The sequence below is a fragment of the Schistocerca americana genome, chromosome 1 (assembly GCF_021461395.2).
Source record: "Schistocerca americana isolate TAMUIC-IGC-003095 chromosome 1, iqSchAmer2.1, whole genome shotgun sequence".
Taxonomy (NCBI): domain Eukaryota; kingdom Metazoa; phylum Arthropoda; class Insecta; order Orthoptera; family Acrididae; genus Schistocerca; species Schistocerca americana.
This window is the reverse complement of record NC_060119.1, coordinates 695,788,025-695,807,735: the sequence shown is the minus strand read 5'-3', so window position 1 is coordinate 695,807,735 and position 19,711 is coordinate 695,788,025. Positions and strand designations below refer to the sequence as shown.

Sequence of the window (19,711 nt, the reverse complement as noted above, 5' to 3'; positions counted from 1 at the left end):
AATCTGAGTTGGCCCTCTCATGGAACTCTGCTGGCTTCATGGCATCATGTGCTTTTGCACTACCATTTACTACCCCCAAAGCAACAGGTTGGCAGAGCAGGGTCATTGCACTCTGGACACAGCTTTAATATGCCATGGAGACAAGGTGTGACAGACTTTTTGGGTGTACACAGTACCTTCAAAAAGAACTTGCAGGAAGCACTAGCCAGAGTCTTCTACGGTGAACCTTTACATCTCTCGGAAGAATTTGTTGAACCACCGAATGCTTCAGAGTTACCAGAACTAGTCAGCAGAGTATGAAAACACATTGCACGGTCCACAAACCACCACCACATCACACACCCTACCAAAAGTTTCATTCGGGAGGACGACGGTTCAATCCCGTCTCCGGCCATCCTGATTTAGGTTTTCCGTGATTTCCCTAAATCGTTTCAGGCAAATGCCGGGATGGTTCCTTTGAAAGGGCACGGCCGATTTCCTTCCCAATCCTTCCCTAACCCGAGCTTGCGCTCCGTCTCTAATGACCTCGTTGTCGACGGGACGTTAAACACTAACCACCACCACCACCACCACCACCACCAAAAGTTTCCATGCAAAACGTCTTCTCACGTTGTGACTGTTTTATGTTAAGAGACGACACCATACGGAGAGCACTGCAGCCCCCATATTTCGGACCACATACATTTTTCCAAAGGGGAGACAACACATTTATTATTTTAACAATGAAATCAATTGATTGATTGACAAAATAACGTAACTGGATAGTTAAAAAGCTACTCATCAAACAGCAGCAGAACACACACATGAAAGAAGGTTATAATTAGGCAAGCTGTCAGAGCCAGTGGCACCTTCCTCAGGCAGAAAGGTTGAGGAGGAAGTACGAGGGGTGAAGGAAAAGGACTGGAGAGGTCTAGGAAGAGGGGGTGGATTTTGGGAAATTCTTCCAGAACCCCAGGTCAGGGAGCCTTACTACTACCCCTTTTCCTAGATGTCCTTTTCCTTCATCCCTCTTCCTTCTTCCTCAACCAGTCTGCCTGATAAAGTAGCCACTGGCTCTGAAAACTTGCCTGATTATAACCTTCTTTTATGTGTGTGTTCTGCTGCTGCTTGGTTAATAGATTTTTCATCTATCCAATTACATTTACTATTTTGCTGCACAACAACCCTCTAAGTCTTCATTCGCTGTTTGAAACCAGCTTGAGTCCTCAATTATTACCCATTCACACTCGACCTTGTTCACTGTACTGCACCAACCAACAAACATTACCACAAGCTTTGTCCGCAACTTGAGCTCAGACACTGAACAGTGCTCATTGGGCTTTGTGGGGACTGCAGACTGTGAACCAGTTAAAAAACATTACAAATCTACAACCTCTGACAAAGTACGCTCTCTGACATCCACCTGAGATGCGTTAACACAGACATTCTTTGCTTCCAGTAGTCTGACTGACTATTGAATTGTAAATATGCGCGTTTGTTAACTTCCCTATGGCGATAACCATAGTCTTTTAATGGAAAGTAGCATTGCTGTGAAACAAGATGAGCTGTAACTTAAACCAAACAAATATAAACAATTGGGCTTACAATCAAAAACTGAATCCTGAGCCAAACCAAATGCTTGAAATATTGTGCAAAGTTGATGTTGTAATCTTACTAAACTATGGTTTGATGCTTCAGATCTAACAAACTTTGGGCACTTCTGCTTCTCTACAAAAAAATAATACTTAACTGTGTCAAGGAAGATGTTGGCTGAATACTTATAAAGGAAGAATGTGGATTTCACACAGGGAGTTCTTAACTTTGACATGACACACTGCAGACGGAGTACTAAGAGATACAGTAACATGAGCTGAATTTGTTGATTTAACAGTGGCAAATGATACTGCCCATAATAATAAGCTGGTTACATGTTATACATCTTACAGGTACTGGTAAACGCAGTTCTGACAATTTCCACATCATAACGGACAGTTCAACAAAACCAAGGAAGAATACATTTTTGACTATGAAATCCTCTACAGCACAAGAAAGTTAGTGTTAAAACGGATGATGCTACAATGCAAGAAAAAGTTGAGGCAGTGTGATACATCACCAAGCATGCCCTTTGTGAATACATGAAACCTGAAACATAAAATACTGCAGGGGACAATACATTTACAACTGATAAGAAAACCGCAGAATTTCTAGTTTTACTGCTGTTCATGAGTTTTTGTTTGTACATGTGGTCATATGTATATTGTTGTAATGCAATGATTTGTTTAGATACATAACAGATGTCTTTGTGGGAAGAAAGTATGATACCATATTTCTGAAAATGAAAGGAAAGAAGAAAAGAAAATTGTGTGACTTGTAGCACTGAGTGGCCAGAGTACCAATCGAAATGCTGTTATCAGTGCTGCCAACATTAAATGTTATTTCATATGCCAGTTCGGAGTAGGTATTAAAATCCATGGAGAAGAAATAAAAACTTTGAGGTTCGCCGATGACATTGTAATTCTGTCAGAGACAGCAAAGGACTTGAAGGAGCAGTTGAACGGAGTGGACAGTGTCTTGAAAGGAGGGTATAAGATGAACATCAACAAAAGAAAAACGAGGAAAATGGAATGTAGTCGAATTAAGTCGGGTGATGCTGAGGGAATTAGGTTAGGAAATGAGACACTTAAAGTAGTAAAGGAGTTTTGCTATTTGGGGAGCAAAATAACTGATGATGGTCGAAGTAGAGAGGATATAAAATGTAGACTGGCAATGGCAAGGAAAGCGTTTCTTAAGAAGAGAAATTTGTTAACATCGAGTATTGATTTAAGTGTCAGGAAGTCGTTTCTGAAAGTATTTGTATGGAGTGTAGCCATGTATGGAAGTGAAACGTGGATGATAAATAGCTTAGGCAAGAAGAGAATGGAAGCTTTCGAAATGTGGTGCTACAGAAGAATGCTGAAGATTAGATGGGTTGATCACATACTAATGAGGAGGTATTGAATAGAATTGGGGAGAAGAGGAGCTTGTGGCACAACTTGACTAGAAGAAGGGGTCGGTTGGTAGGACATGTTCTGAGACATCGAGGGATCACCAATTTAGTATTGGAGGGCAGCGTGGAGGGTAAAAATTGTAGAGGGAGACCAAGAAATGAATACACTAAACAGATTCAGAAGGACGTAGGTTGGAGCAGGTACTGGGAGATGAAGAAGCTTGCACAGGATAGAGTAGCATGGAGAGCTGCATCAAACCAGTCTCAGGACTGAAGACCACAACATACATGCCAGATGAGCGATGCTTTCACAAGCTGTCTGCTTTTCCAATGCCATGATAAAGCTCGTCAGGGTTTCACAAACCCAACAGAATCACGCATATGTTTTAGTCTTTGACTGCTTTTCTGCAGAACAATGACTTGTTAACAATAGTTTTCATAATTCTCAGAAATATGTTGATATAGTGATATTTGACTTTATTACACTTGTATCATTTGCAGATTACAGATATTATTGAAACATAAGTTACTCAAATAGCTCTTACATAACAAAGAAACAAAAAATTTCAAGACCCCTGATGGTGATCAGTATGCCAGTATCCCTGTATGGTTACAAGCCATTATTGGCATCAATGTCTAAATCTGTATTGACAAAAGCAGTAACGAACTTTTAATTACTGCTCACTTTCAAATGACGTTTGTCACTGTTTATTACTTGTTAGTTAGGCTGAGTGATGTTCGGGCATTCGTTAAATATCTAACGATTACACCCTTAAATAAGGTGTGTCTATTGCTTGTCTAAGCGAAGTTTGTGTGATCCCGATGAGGATAATAATGTGCTGTGTCGATCGAGAAGAAGACACGACATTCGTATAGTTCTGCAAATGAGAAGCAGGCTTAATTATAACGTTGTTGTTAATCTCCAGTCTCGAGAACGAACACGTATGATCGTCCTGGTCACAATAAACGTCTTGTAATTCCAAAATGACCCACCCTCCTTCGGCAGCACATATCGTTTCCTCGAGTTTACACGTATTTACCCTTTTTGTAATCAGTAACAAACGTTACTACTAGTCATTATAACTAAGGTGTCTTAGAATCACATCGACTGTCGCTTTGGAAAAACTTGTGTATACTGAGATAGCGGGACGTACAACTTAAAAGATATTATTACTAAAATAATCATCTGTTTTCAAATTACAAAGCACGTATATTTGCAGTAAACTGTTATTGTGCTGTCTACTTTCGGTGTCGTGTTTAGTGTTTACTGTTTAGTGTTTACCATGGCATATAGCTTGTATCGATAAGGTTTTGTATTTCGATGCAATGTGTAGCACTGTCGAGATTCGTAAAGATCGATCATTGGGTATCGATATGAGAGTTGCTTGCGGTAGTGCATTGAATTATAATCTTTGACAGCTTTAGTTACGCAGACCTTCTCCTTGTAGTCTGCTACCAGTGGTTGAGGAGAGTGCGTTGTCTGATGCTATGTTGTATTTATTTATGATTCCTTGACGCAAGTTCATAGCAGTTGACTTCAAAATGGTTCAGAAGTACCAGTCACCCGTGCGCGTCTACAAATATCCGTTTGAACTTGTGATGGCGGTAAGCACTCTAATATGTGTCAAATTGTTTTTATTTGGCGTCCACTATTATGCTTGTAATCAAAAAGTAAATGCTGTCTGGAAAATCATTGTTTTACCTGCAGTTTTCCTGCAGTCAGTAATTATGACTATATCTACAGTGTGTTCTGCATGGGAAGCTAGCATGTCAGGTACGATTGTCAACATCTAGCTAGGTGTGGGTCTGAGAGTGACAGTTGTGGCTGTATTCGATGTTTGTGATATTCTTTATTTTGTGATACCTGTGACCACATGTCTATACATACAAAAATCTGTTATCCACTCAGATGTTGATGTCAACACTATAATCTGCTTTCTAGCGCAAACAGATGACACTTTATACACTGTCGTCTGAAGATATTTCTGAGAAATGAAGTTATCATAGTACTATGCACTGAGGTAACTTTGGATAGATTTAAAACTCATGTTGTACAACTTAATTATTTGCTTTACTTGATGGAACCAAATTCGTCTAAGGTATGAATGTTCCAACTACGGTGTGTTTGTTGATAACAAAGGTGAAAATCAACAAACGTGTAGGTTTTATCCAGTAGCTCACAAATCTGTCATTACATATTCGGTTTGGAAGTGACTTGTGTTTGCTGGAATTTATCAGATGAATATTTAAAGGATTATCACAGCTGTTACAGCTTCCACACGTCGCTTTTGTTTACTTTACAGTTTACTGTAGTCTGTTATTTCTCGTTGATTTAGATCGCATTTGCCAGAAGTATTAGATCCTGTCAATTCCGTAATGTCTATACCATTAGTAACAGTTCTGCTATATTTTTCAGTGTAAAATTTCATTAATTCTGTATTGCAGTATTTAATATAATGTACATTTTCCTAGGTCTAGCTGCTGACTTACTGTCGGAGGAAACGTACGACCATTGTCTCATCGGAACAATGATTCAAGTCGCAGTAGGGTTGCGAAAATATGGAACTCCTACGAATGCGGAAGAAAGAGTAGGCCAGTATCCACTGGAAGTCTGGGGATCTATCATTAGGTGTAAGATACAGCCCAAACTATTGCCAGCTGTGTGAGCATCCTTCGAAATCCGTAATTAACAGGTTTAAGTTTTCCCTACAGGAAATCTTAATTTAACCATTAATATTTCTTGTTTGTCGTCTGTTTTTGGGCTCTTTATCCTACGTCCGCGACTACTCTCTAGGCTGAGCCGAGAATATAATTATGTCAACAGTTTGATCGTACTGACTGTAAGTTCTGGGGAACAACTCGACATACTGTTAGTCCCCTCCCCCTATTTCACTGTTTTCCCTCAATTGTAAGGTGTCTCATGTTTTGTGGCAATTTTTAATGCGGTGAAAAACAATTGGTTCATTGTTTTAACGTTGTATACTATGTCTTTAAACATACAGTCCACACAAATTGTGGGAAACCAGATTTTTAAGCTCTTTGCAAAGCTTTCTTTCGAGTAGTGCAACATTTGCAATGTCTAATCATGACAGCGAGCACACTTTGCCGCCACAACTCTTGGGCACAGTAGGCATTTTTCAGTGTATGTGTGGTACAAGAAAAAAATCTATATTTTTGTTTTACTTTTTTAATGTGTAATTTCTATTTCAGCAATGATGCAGATTTTACGGCGTAGGCCTGTTGTATTTAATTACAATAAGATTTATAGACATTCAGCACTGTTCCACTTTGACATCGCAGCATAAATTTTTTTTTGTGCGATTCCAGTACGTTGTGTGGAAGATAGACTTCATCTGTAATAAACGTGCATAACGTAGCAAGAAGTGTACATTTCAGTTGGCCAGTGAATTGCTGCCCAGTGAAGAATGCACGTAAACTGGTGGACCAAAAAATGACATGGTATTTGCCCGTGAGGTTCATCATTACTTTTGGAGGATGAACACACGTTATAGTGACGATGTGCCCTCTTATCATACATTTTATCACCTAATGAGAGAGATGACGCATACTCTTCCGTATTTGTATTATGCCAACTAAATGAGACAATTGTAGTAAAAAAATTATTGTGAATTTGGTGTACTAGGCGCTACAGTCTGGAACCGAGCGGCCGCTACGGTCGCAGGTTCGAATCCTGCCTCGGGCATGGATGTGTGTGATGTCCTTAGGTTAGTTAGATTTAAGTAGTTCTAAGTTCTAGGCGACTGGTGACCTCAGAAGTTAAGTCGCATAGTGCTCAGAGCCATTTGAACCATTTGGTGTACTGTAAGCCGAATATGGGTTTTTCCTGTCATTGACTGAAATATCAAGTTTTAATTTACGAAAGCCTTTGCTACTTGCTAGTAGCTAAAACACATTCGCAGTTGACGTTAAATTGTGGCGAAATAAGATAAATGGGGTAGAATAAAATTCACGGAGCGACTTGTTCTAGAGATGGAATTATTCGGAATTTCAGGCGGTGGAAATCATTGACTCCACAAAGACTAGTGTGGGTGAATGGGTTCATATTTCTGCAACGTTTTTCTTGTGTTATGTGGTAAGCCCGTAACATTACTTGATACATAATCTCACTGGCTCATCTGTTACTTTAAATTTGAAAACTTGCCCCATGGTCATCAAAAGTGGCGGCTTTGTGACCCGTGCTAGAGTTGCGGCTTTGCTTAGAATATCGCCATATCTGCCGCGTAAATGTTGGTTTGTCGGTAAAGTCAACAGTTGCCCGTATAGTGAAAGTGCGCGAAGTTAGGCAGTCGCAAAGTAAAGGCCTTTCCATGCGAGTGATGACGTGAACATTAGGCTGCATCAACATTGGATCTGTAATCCTCCCATCCCGATTTCGGGGGACCATCGAACAACGTGAGGGAAACATCACGTCTCCAATGTAAGCGCCTACAAATGGAAGCAAAAGCCCGATCCAACAACCGATTACAGACCGAGTTAACGGACAAGACCGAACAGAATGTCGGCGAAAATTGACAGTTTATGAATGATCCTGTGAGGTAGGAGCTTCGCTGTGGTACCAGCTGAACAAAGAATGCCATAATTGATACTGACATCTGGACCGTATGAGTCCATTGAGGAGCAACTATTAGTAAAATATAATAATTTTGACGCTAGATTTAAAATTAATTTAACTACCCTGCAAAATTTATCATCATTGTACTGATACACTCGTACCTTTTTTTAAATCTCCTATTAATGGATACGTTTTTCTCCAGAGAAATCGAACACAAAACATCATTAATGACAATGTCAGTCGCACAACGCGGCTGCAATTACTGCCCGATCAAGCCGTTAATTGTGAACAATGTACACAAGCGGGTCGGCATAAATACGGTGCTTCTTCAGCCGTGGCCTTACACTTGAAATAAACGCGGATCCTACAGTTACCGCACACACGTCGTTAGCGATTGGTAACGACGTGGTTAGGATGCAGCCACTTTCAGTAATGTGGAAATCGACTTTGCGGCGACGAAGTAAGTCGTGCCATATGAATATTTTTGAAAAGCACAAGTCTATAGAGACAATTTTCTCAAAGGCGTGGAATCAGGACTATTTTCATTTAACGTGACACAAATGCTGAGGATTTTAATTAAAATTACAATAAAATATTGTTAAGCTATTTACATCGGCTATCAGTCTTTTTGGGGGGAGGGGAGGAGGTGGTTGTTACGTCACTCCATCCAGCCCCCTCTGCCACTAGTTTTTCTTGCCTGTATTTATTGGCTCTGTAAGTACTAGCAAACCCGATACAAGGAAGCCTATCATTTCACGTAATTCAGAAAGAAATATCTGACTGTTGGAAGAGTTCTGTTTTAAGACGATTGCTCGTGTTATCACTAATGACTGTGCCATTCTGTCCACTTTTATTATCATAATTTTTCGTTTGGTACGTGGTAACTCTTTCAGTGCACTTACGCAAATAGGATTTAAATCGGCGTAAATGGGGATGCAATAGAATTGTTTGTCCTGCGTTTAATTAAAGTCTCTGGTACTTTAAATACCGCAAGTAAAAGAGACCTGACCGACTGAACGTCGGTAAAAATATTCCTGGTGTATTCGTCTGGGATCTGTTCTACCACTGATTCTACTACAGAGAACTTCACTGCTCGTATCACAGTCTTCAATCTCCTTTTCGTCCCCTCGCCATTTACGACTGAGAACGCAGGGGTTGGCGCCGCAGGCGGCGAGGGACACCGTGGAGATGAGTCAGCCGGAGGGGAATATTTTCCCTTATTTTATGGAGCACTGCGCCGCCGATGACAACTTGAAATTCGTAGATCAAGCGTTGTTCGCTATGGAAAGCTTGAACCAAATTAAATGCGAATCTGTATCTCTCTAAGTAATCTGTTAGCTTATTAAGCTTCTATAGTTTTATGGTTCTCCAACAGAATTCCTGAGAAAGTTTTCGTCATCATGCGCCTTTTATAGCATAACGACAGGACCTCTTCAGGGCTAGCGTTGTGGCTCTTAAGAGTATTAAACAGCTAGCTAGCAACGCCTTGGGCTGCTCTTCGAGTTTTCTGTCATTGTCCCACAGTGGAACCCCTGTCGGAGAACAAAAAAGGTGAATAAGCTCCTGTTTGAAAGACTAAGACTGAAAAGTGTGCCAAATATTTTGGCATGCGACGAACATATTCGCGATCTTTTTAACATGCAGCTCATTTCCAATTGCACCCCTAACTGTAACTCGCTCACAAGCAATAGAGGAGGAGGTTGGTGTTTAGCGTCCCGTCGACAACGAAGTCAAAGACGGAGCACAAGCTCTTATTAGAAAAGGATAGGGAAGGAAATCGTCCGTGCTCTTGTAAAGTAACCATCCCGGCATTTGCCTGAGACGAATTAAGGAAATCACGGAAAACCTAAATAAGGATGGCCGGACACGAATTTGAACTGTTGTCCTCCCGAATCCGAATCGGGTGCGCTAACCACTGGCTCCACTTCGCTAAGTCACATGCAGTAGTCCATCACTTAAGTTTCTCATATCCATCCGCTAGCACTTTCGCTCTCCCTATAGGTGCGTTTGCACCTGTACGTCTAATCGCCGTGCGACTGTTGCCCAACACAGAAGTAGAGGCACTCTTCCTCAGCATATGCTTTGCGAGTAATTCCATTCACACCTGTGTTCACAATGGACACCTTTACTTCCGTGTGGGGGGGTGAGCTGCAGCCGAACGGCGACTAGCCGCAAGGCGCACGGGTGTAAACGCGCCGTTACTTGTCACTGTCTCGTGTCTTGCAGCCACGGTTTCCTTCGTTCTGTCCTACTACTGCTGTCTCATATCACTGTCTTCATCTCGGTCCCCTTCTCGTTGTCATCGTCATAGACTCTGTGTCTCATTGTCACTGGCTCTCACCTACATCCACTATCTCCTTCTCATTATTCTTCTTCCACTGGTACTGTCTCCTTCACTCTTTTCCTAGCACTGTTCTGTCACTATCAACTATGTTCCATTGCCACCGTGTCCCACTCTTTCTCTCTCTGTGCCGTTGCCTCCTTCGCTCTGTCTATACCACAACCACCACTGCCTACTACTTCCATTATTTCTGCTCCGTCTCTTTCCCACTGCGATTGTCTCCTCCTGTCTCAGCATAAAAAGCGCGGATACGTTCGCATGCCAGAATTTTTAGGGAAGTTTTTAAAGGTGCTAAGTAAGGTAGAATGAGGCAGCTAACATCCCAATTTTCAGTCAGTCTTTTAAACAGGAGCATATTCACCCTTTTTGTGCTTCCATAGGAGCATTTTTCCACTAGTTCCCTTCTTTTCCCTGCCACAGCAGGGGACGTGACTGATATGAAAAGAAATTTTGGGGCACCAAAATTTTGTTAGTTTACTTATTTATGTGAAATTGAAATAACGCAAAACTAATTTTACACCTCACACCGGATTTTATGCGCACAAAAATTTTGCATTTACTTCGGTACTACAACATGGGTTTCCCAGAACCCTTTTGATGATAAGGGGGACACTTTACTGCATAACCTCCATGCTACGTCGCTTTATAAACTTGTTACGCCTCATACTGGATTTTACGTGTACAGATAGGGTAACTCTGGAAACCTATACCTAGAAAACAGATGCTGATATCAAGGTTGTTCGAGATAGGGATCTTAGCAATATATCGTTTCGGTTTTTGGTACGAAAATGGTAAATCTTTTTTGGTTGTTAACTAAGGAACCGCCCATTAACTAATGGTGCTCCTTAAGGCCCACCATGGACCACCGCCTCGTTGAAAAAATTATTTCAGAATCCATGTTTTTAGATCTGAATGGTGATAATCTAGTTAGATGGTTCGGAATTATTTTGAATTTATATTATTAACTTCATTTTCACGCCGCATACCAATTTAGTTATATTCTGACTTCGAGATTTGTCCGCACCGTGACCCATGTGTTGGCTCTAATATTAATTTCGGAACGATTTATGCTGAAACAAGTTAGAGGCATGGTCAGTAAACAATTATTTGAGTTCTTCAGTGGCGTTAGCCATTAGTAAAGTGGCGCCTAAAATTCTCCAGCAGTTAGGCGTTCAACCATAGGTTTACAGTTCCTTATTTTCCCATTTCATATTTGTCTTTGCGTTTCTTGAACGGCTTAGTCGAGAGCTCTGTTTACGAAGCGTTGGTTCGTTGCAGAAGGGGACAAGAACTGAAGACAGGACTGAAATGTGAGGTACTGTGATATAGGCTGCTCAGCTAAAGGCCTTCATGACATTTATTTAAACTGGTTTGGACGTAGTTTTAAACCATATGGATCTGAATGACATTAGTCATTACGTGTAAACTTGAGCTCGTAAGATTCGGTAACCTTTATGGAGGCAACGATCGAATTACTGACGAGGAAATCTGAACCTGACTACAAGCTGTTGTGACAGCATCTCACAGAAGCACGTTGTATAAAACTTTGTTTTATATATAGTCGGACGCAAGTTTCAGTATTTTTCACAGAGGATGGGTTTTGTAGTTAGGTTTTGGGCTAAATAAAAATGTTCTTAGGAGAGCTGAATCAACAAAAATCGTTGACAAAGTGGGTGTACTGCGCAAGAAACAGCAATTAACGCCACCAATATTTTCTGTTTACGTCTTACACGCAAGAAACACATTTCAGAATGTGCAAGATTATGCTGTTATGGAATTTCCGCAGTTATTTTAATACAGCTTCAGAGTCTAGGAAACAGACAACGTCTTGCGCACTTCGGGTCGCATTGCCATACATTTAAGCTTTTAACTGCGGGTCAATAAGCACCTCGAAATGCTCTCTTTGTTTACGTTTAGAAACAATCGTTCGATTTCCCCAGTGGATAGTATTTTTTCTATGGGTAGATCCTGCTTCTCGGCGCGAACACGTAATTAATTACGCCCAGCTGCGATCGATTGATAGCCCCTGAGTGGCTAGCTCTCTAGCCAGCGGGTAAATACGCTCCGCTGACACCGTGCTGTGAAACAGAAGTGGAAGTTCGTGTATATTTCCAGGCCTTGAATTCCCTGAAAGATCCAGCGCGAAGTCCATGCCGATTTTTCGCGAGCTGAGTGGAAACTGAGTACCTAACACACATAGCGTGTCATTATCAGCGCTTTGCGTTTGTCAAATCTGTGCAGTTATAACCCGTCAGGAAGTTTTTGGGCCCTGTTTTCTTAAGTAGAATATTTTGAAGCAAGTCTCCTGGGATTCGAAGGAAGCTTTTATCTGTTGCTGATCAAAGTTAATTGCGTAGTCCAGAATAAAGCATTTAAGTAACGTACGAGACATTTCTTTCGCATTGTGCAAGTATAACAGGAAGCGCACGGTTGTGGATATGAAACTAAAAATTTTCAGCGCCAGCTTTTATACTCTCGTCACTGATATCGATTTGTAGTTGGTTTTTGGAACATACTCTATATTCCAACATTATGAAATATCTCGAGAGGAAAAAACTATATAGACAGATAACCAGCGCGGATTCAGAAAATATTGTTCTTTTGAAACACAACTGCTCTTTACTCTCACGAAGTAGCGAGTGCTATCGACTGGGATCTCTAGTTGATTCCAGATTTCTCGAAGGGTTTTCTCATCGTTCCTGGATGCCTTGGCAGACTATCTGCAAAGTGTCCCTGCCTAGTAAGATACACTGAGGCGACAAAAGTCATGGGATGTTTCCTTATATCGTGACAGACCTTGTCCCAATACAATGCAGCAACACGACGTGGCATGGACTCGCCATAAATGCTCGATGGGTGGCCTTATCATTCGGTCGAATTGTCGAGAATGTTCTTCAAACCAATGGCGAACAATTGTGGCCTGGTTACATGTTAGCGAACGTGAAGTCCATGAATGCCCGCAGACTGTCTCCAAGTACCCCAACATAAGCATTTCCACTCAATGATCGGTTCAGTTGGACCAGAGCACCCAGTCGATTCCATGTATACACAGTCCACACCATTGTGGAGCCACCACCAGCTTGCACAGTGCTTTTTTGACAGCTTGAGTCCATGGCTTCGTGTGGTCTGCGCCACACCCGAACCCTAAAGTCTGTTAATTCCCGTCGTGCGGCCACAACCACGTCGGAATTACCTGAGTACAAATGATAGCTCCGCCATTGTACTCGCATTCGGGAGGACGACGGTTCAATCCCGTCTCCAGCCATCCTGATTTAGGTTTTCCGTGATTTCCCTAAATCGTTTCAGGCAAATGCCGGGATGGTTCCCTTGAAAGGGCACGGCCGATTTCCTTCCCCATCCTTCCCTAACCCGAGCTTGTGCTCCGTCTCTAATGACCTCATTGTCGACGGGACGTTAAAAAAACACTAACCTTACCGCCATTGTACTACCCTGCTATACCTTGTGTACGCGATACTACCGCCATACGTGTATGTGCGTATCGCAATCCCATTACTTTTCGCCACATCAGTGTAGTGCGCCGTTGGAAGCAATCTTCGACTTGACGACAGCTTTGCTTTTTTAATCTTGTGAACGAGACACTAAACATGATGGCCTTAAATAGCCATATAAACAAAAGTAACCTGAAAGGACAGTCGGCGCTCGAGATGGAAATATTGAACCGGCCGATAGCCTCCGTTTGCTTGGACTAGAGTATTCATTGACGGACTTAAAACACTGTTCAGAATCCAGCACGCGTAAAAAAATCACCTAGAGAAGACTACTGTTATTCTCATTACTAATAATAATAATAATAATAATAATAATAATAATAATAATAATAATAATAATAATAATAATACTAATAATACACCACTACAATTTCATAACCAATTCTACAACCCTTTAGATCACATAGCATCAACAGATATGAAGAATGTAAATTGGAAAAAGAAAACACTACATGGAAAGCACCCGTATCATCTAACACACCCACACATCGATCAAGACGCATCCAACAAAAATGGCTCTCAGCACTATGGGACTTACCATCTGTGGTCATCAGTCCCCTAGAACTTAGAACTACTTAAACCTAACTAACCAAAGGACATCACACACATCCATGCCCGAGGCAGGATTCGAACCTGCGACCGTAGCAGTCGAGCGGTTCCGGACTGAGCGCCTAGAACCGCTAGACCACCGTGGCCGGCGCATCCAACACATGGCTAAGAAAAGGCAATATATACAGTGAGACGGAAGGATTCATGATTGCAATACAGGATCAAACAATAAACACCAGATATTACAGCAAGCATATTATTAAAGATCCCAATACCACAACAGATAAATGCAGACTTTGCAAACAACAAATAGAAACAGTAGATCACATCACAAGCGGATGTAGAATACTGGCAAATACAGAATACCCCAGAAGACATGACAATGTAGCAAAAATAATACATCAACAGCTTGCCTTACTACATAAACTTTTAAAACAACACGTTCCCACATACAAGTATGCACCACAAAATGTACTGGAGAATGATGAATACAAATTATACTGGAACAGAACCATTATAACAGATAAAACAGCACCACATAACAAACCTGACATCATACTCACCAATAAAAAGAAGAAATTAACACAACTAATCGAAATATCCATACCCAATACAACAAATATACAAAAGAAAACAGGAGAAAAAATTGAAAAATACATCCAACTGGCTGAGGAAGTCAAGGACATGTGGCATCAGGATAAGGTTGACATTATACCAATTATACTATCAACTACAGGAGTCATACCACACAATATCCACCAGTACATCAACGCAATACAGCTACATCCAAACGTATATATACAACTACAGAGATCTGTAATTATTGATAAATGTTCAGTTACCCGAAAGTTCCTAAATGCAATGTAACATATACCGTACAGTTAAAAGGAAGCCACGCTTGATCAAGGCCCGCGTCACTTTCCATTTTTGACCAGACATAACGTCTGTGAAAAGAAAGAATAATAATAATCCAAAGTAAATGTTGTTAGTGTTCTGTTATCTTCATACACATACATATCACGCAAACCAACATATGGTACATGGGGGAGGATACTTTGTTCCATTAGTCTCATTGTTTCCTGTTCCAACGCAAATACAGCGAGGGGACGAACGACTTTCTGTATGTCTACGTACGCGTGCTAATTTTTCGTATCTTCGTGGTACTTACGCGAAATGTAAGTCGGCAGCAGTAGAATCTCTCTGCAGTCAGCTTCAAAATCGGGATCCCTAAATTTGCTCAGTAGTGCTTCTCGAAAAGAAAGTCGTCCTCCCTCCAGGGATTCCCATTTGAGCTGACAGAGCAGCTTCGTAATATTCTCATATTGATCTGTAACAAATCTGATGGCTTGCCACTGAATTGTTTAGATATCTTACTTTAGTCCAGCGTTGTGGGGAACCCCAACACTCTAGCAGAATTCAAGAAAGGGTCGCACTAGCGTTCTATATGCGGTCACCTTTATTGATGAGCTACACTTGCCTAAAATTCTCCCAGTAAAGCGGAGTCCGACCATTCACTTTCCTTACTATCGCCCTTACATGCCCTTTCTATTCCGTATTGCTATGCAACGTTACGTCTAGATATGTAATCGACGCGATTGTGTCAAGCAGGACACCGCTAAAGCTGTAGTCGAATATTACAGTATTGTTTGTCCTACTCGTCTGCATTAACTTACTCAATTCTGTGTTAAAAGCAATCTGCTATTCATCACAACAGGAGAAACCCTGCCATCCTGTATCCTCCTCCAGTCACTCAACGTCAACATTTTCCTGTACACTATAGCGTCATCGGAAAACAGTCGCAGACTGCTGCTGAACCTGCCCTACAGACTGACAGTTTGGCTCAGGAGGGAAGGTAAGTGTGTTCAGAGGGTATAGTATTGGTGATTCTTCACGGAAACGTTCAATGAACAAATGCCCTTGTCTTACCCGTATCCGACATACGGCTGTTTGAAAATCACCGGAGCCAGTGGCATTACCTTGTTCGCCAGCACTCACATGCGAATGTAACGAAAGCGACATCAGGCTACATAGTGTTGTGTTTACTGAACGTTTCAATGAGTTCTTCACTTGCGCGTGGCGGGGGACGATTCCTGCAAGTGTACACGTTGTTTACCTCACGTCTCAGTACTATATTGCTTACGCTAGTGTACTACAGAGTTGTGTGTACAATCAAAACACTACGGGTCAGTGTAATGAAAATGCAACAGCTCTTCACATATACACTCCGTACGGCCGTTGACGCAGTACATCAGTGAAACGTATCCTGGGTGTTGGATAGGTCAACGTGGAGTCATTGCTTGGCTAATGAGGTCCCCGGATCTTGCTTCACTGGATTACTGTTTGTGGAGTTGGCTTAAGAGCGAAGTTACAAGCGTAGAGTGGACAGAAATTAGGAACGTTTCGCACATATCTTACATGCGTGTGCTCTGGTAGCGGACCGTACGAGTGAGCTCAGATCAGTAACACGGCAGCTGTCTAAAAGAACTGCAAAATGTATTGTAGCCGGCGGTGGACTTTTTGAACAGTTCTGCGACTTGTTGAACAATTTTGTGAGGAAATGTACACAATTAAACAAAATAGTAAATCAGTGTTTCATTTACTAGTGCCTGCATTATCCAGTTTCCCATCGTTCTCATTAGTTTCCTCGGAAACTGTTAAGAACAGGACGTATGTTCGTATGACTTTTTTTGTTTGAAATCACTATCGCCCCTCAAAGCATGTACCTTTCCTCCTGACTCACCCTGTATAGAGAAGAAGAGCGCCCCTATGATACTTCCCTGGGACACTCCTGACGATAAACATGTCTCGGAACACTCTTCGCCGAGGACAACGTAAGAAGCCTTCGAGCCACTCGCGTATCTGGGAACCTAATCCGTATGCCGGGAGCGTCGTTAAGTCTGCAGGACACTGTGTCGAACGTTTTCCTAAAATCGAGGAATATAATTGTTTGGGCACGTATTACGTCACAGACCGGACTATTACATCAAAGGTCCAAGCCGACGTCTGGGTTTCGGTACTAACGCAGCGAAGTGACATCAGTGCCCCGATGCTAGGCAGAGTGATTGTCCCCCCGGCCGGCCGGAGTGGCCGAGCGGTTCTAGGCGCTCCAGTCTGGAACCGCGCGACCGCTACGGTCGCAGGTTCGAATCCTGCCTCGGGCATGGATGTGTGTGATGTCCTTAGGTTAGTTACGTTTAACTAGTTCTAAGTTCTAGGGGACTGATGACCTCAGAAGTTAAGTCCCATAGTGCTCAGAGCCATTTGAACCATTTGATTGTCTCCCAGTGGGCTGGCCTTGCGTTCGAGGCGAGTGTGGCTGTGGAGGCGTTATAGGCAGTGGCGAGGTGCCGCCCGCGCTGTGGCCAGTGCCGTTGCCCTTCCCCTTCGCTGGTGACTCAGGCTGTGAGCAGGATGTGAGAGCGGGTGTGGGGGACAGCGCGGCAGGCGCCGTTCTGTGGCCTGCAGTCTGGGGGTCTGCTCTTCTGGCGGTCACGTGCAGCCGAGGAAGAGCCAGCCAAGGCCGGAACGGAAGCACGCGCTTTCGCAGTCACTTGCTGACAGGCTTCACAAGGTCTTCGAAGCGGAACCTGTTGTCTTCCTCAACCGACGGCTCACACCTCCCTCCAACACCTCGGAAAGCCAACTTTGACAAACTTCAGCAGCTAATTCTCGTCTACGTACTCGGTGTCACGGCTGTACTAGTTTTATTAACACGTGAAGAAATATGCGTGTAGGCAAGCACTCGCCGTATCCCGCTTTTGTTCAACATTTTGATATATCGATAAACAGTGTTGCGCACTAGCTTTTGTCTGAGGGTCTTCGACCGACGTTTCATAATGTTTCTGACGTTTCGCCAGTACGAGTAGGTTTGTCAGAGTTTCACCCTCCACCGCTAGTGGCGGAATGGAGCCAAGTCCGTGGCCGAGTATTACAATATGCACCTGTAGCACCAACATGTGAGGACTTTGTCCTGGTCATTACCACTCTGGTTCTCCCCTTGTCACTTGTAAAGGCTGTAACGGATTTTCGCTGCAGCAAGGGAATTCAAGATTTGTTTAGCTTGGGGCTTTCTTCTTTCTTGTTAAAACTGTTGTCATGTTTGTGAATTTCTATGACTTCCCTATGGATTGTAGCCGAATTAAGTCGGGTAATGCTGAGGGAATTAGATTAGAAAATGAGACACTTAAAGTAGTAAAGGAGTTTTGCTATTTGGGGAGCAAAATAACTGATGATGGTCGAAGTAGAGAGGATATCAAGTGTAGACTGGCAATGGCAAGGAAAGCATTTCTGAAGAAGAGAAATTTGTTAACATCGAGTATAGATTTAAGTGTCAGGAAGTCGTTTCTGAAAGTATTTGTGTGGAGTGTAGCCATTTATGGAAGTGAAACATAGACGATACATAGTTTTGACAAGAAGAGAATAGAAGCTTTCGAAATGTGGAGCTACAGAAGAATGCTGAAGATTAGATGAGTAGATGACATAACTAATGAGGAGGTATTGAATAGAATTGGGGAGAAGAAGAGTTTGTGGCACAACTTGACTAGAAGAAGCAACCGGTTGATAAAACATGTTCTGAGGCACCAAGGGATCACAAATTTAGCATTGGAGGGCAGCGTGGAGGGTAAAAATCGTAGAGGGAGACCAAGAGACGAATACACTAAGCAGATTCAGGAGGATGTAGGTTGCAGTAAGTACTGGGAGATGAAGAAGCTTGCACAGGATAGAGTAGCATGGAGAGCTGCATCAAACCAGTCTCAGGACTGAAGACGACAACAACAACAACAACAACAACAACAACAACAACATGACTTCCCTGAAGAAACGGGCGTGGTAGTTCTCCACAGCGACAACCAGCGTGTCAGCGAACCGTGACCTGTCCCACACAACGCGTCCGCTGCCACAGCCGATTTCTCCACCTGCCCCAAACTGCAATACCGTATATGTTCGATGATCCTGCTACCGATGTATCATCCTACAAACATTCCATTATATTTCCAATAATTTCTTTTGTCCTTGGCTGATCTGACACACTGTTTGACCTTCTTGCTATGTAGTAAATAGCCGTGTTAGCTCAAAGTACGGAGGATTCTGTATTCACCTCCGGATATGTGGCAGAAAGGACGTGCCCGACATTTCTTCTTCCGAAGTGTCATTTCGCCGGTTTTTTTTTTTTTGTGACAATTCTTACCCAGCTGATGGAGTACCCATTGCTCCTTGAAAGACCCAGGTTCTCACCATTTCTCGTAACCAAAAAATCTAGAAAGGGTAACTGTTGATCCTTTTTTATCCCCAGAGTAAATTTAATATTGGCTCGAAAACTGTTCACGTGTCTTAGAAAATCACAGAGCTGTTCCTCTCCATGGCTTCACACGAGGAAGGCGTCGTAGACGTAACAGTAACATACCGTAATTTTGCAGGGTCCTAAGACCAGCGCCTGCCTTTCAAAGTGCCCCGTAAAATAATTAGTAACCATGCACTAACCATGGCGAAGCCTTCCAATTGTTCGTAGAAATCATGCTTTCACGTAACGTTGCTCTTGTTAAGACTTGCACAAAACGGCGTGTTGATGTCCTGCGGAAAAATACACACCATCAAATTTGACCAGGATTCCGTTTGGTCAAGTTTGTTTCTTCAACTTCTCAATGAAATGTCCCGAGTCATTTATTATGTGTGTATCGGTCTTTCCCATGTGTGGCTGAAGTAGTATAGTAAACCATCTTCAATCCGAAGTTTTTGAACACAGTGCTTTACTAGGTACGTACGGTCCTGTTGGA

The 19,711-nt window shown here is 42.3% G+C and overlaps 1 protein-coding gene across 2 annotated transcripts in view; it reads left to right on the top strand.

Moving 5' to 3' along the window:
- The first annotated feature begins 4,390 nt into the window (after nt 1–4,390).
- LOC124609458 (SEC14-like protein 1) overlaps nt 4,391–19,711 on the top strand; it is a 234,172-nt gene continuing 218,851 nt past the window's right edge. For both annotated transcript variants that reach the window (XM_047140075.1, XM_047140074.1), the window contains exon 1: nt 4,391–4,570. In XM_047140075.1, coding sequence (XP_046996031.1) covers nt 4,508–4,570 — 63 coding nt within the window. In that variant the 5' untranslated portion in view covers nt 4,391–4,507. The remainder of the gene's footprint in view (nt 4,571–19,711) is intronic.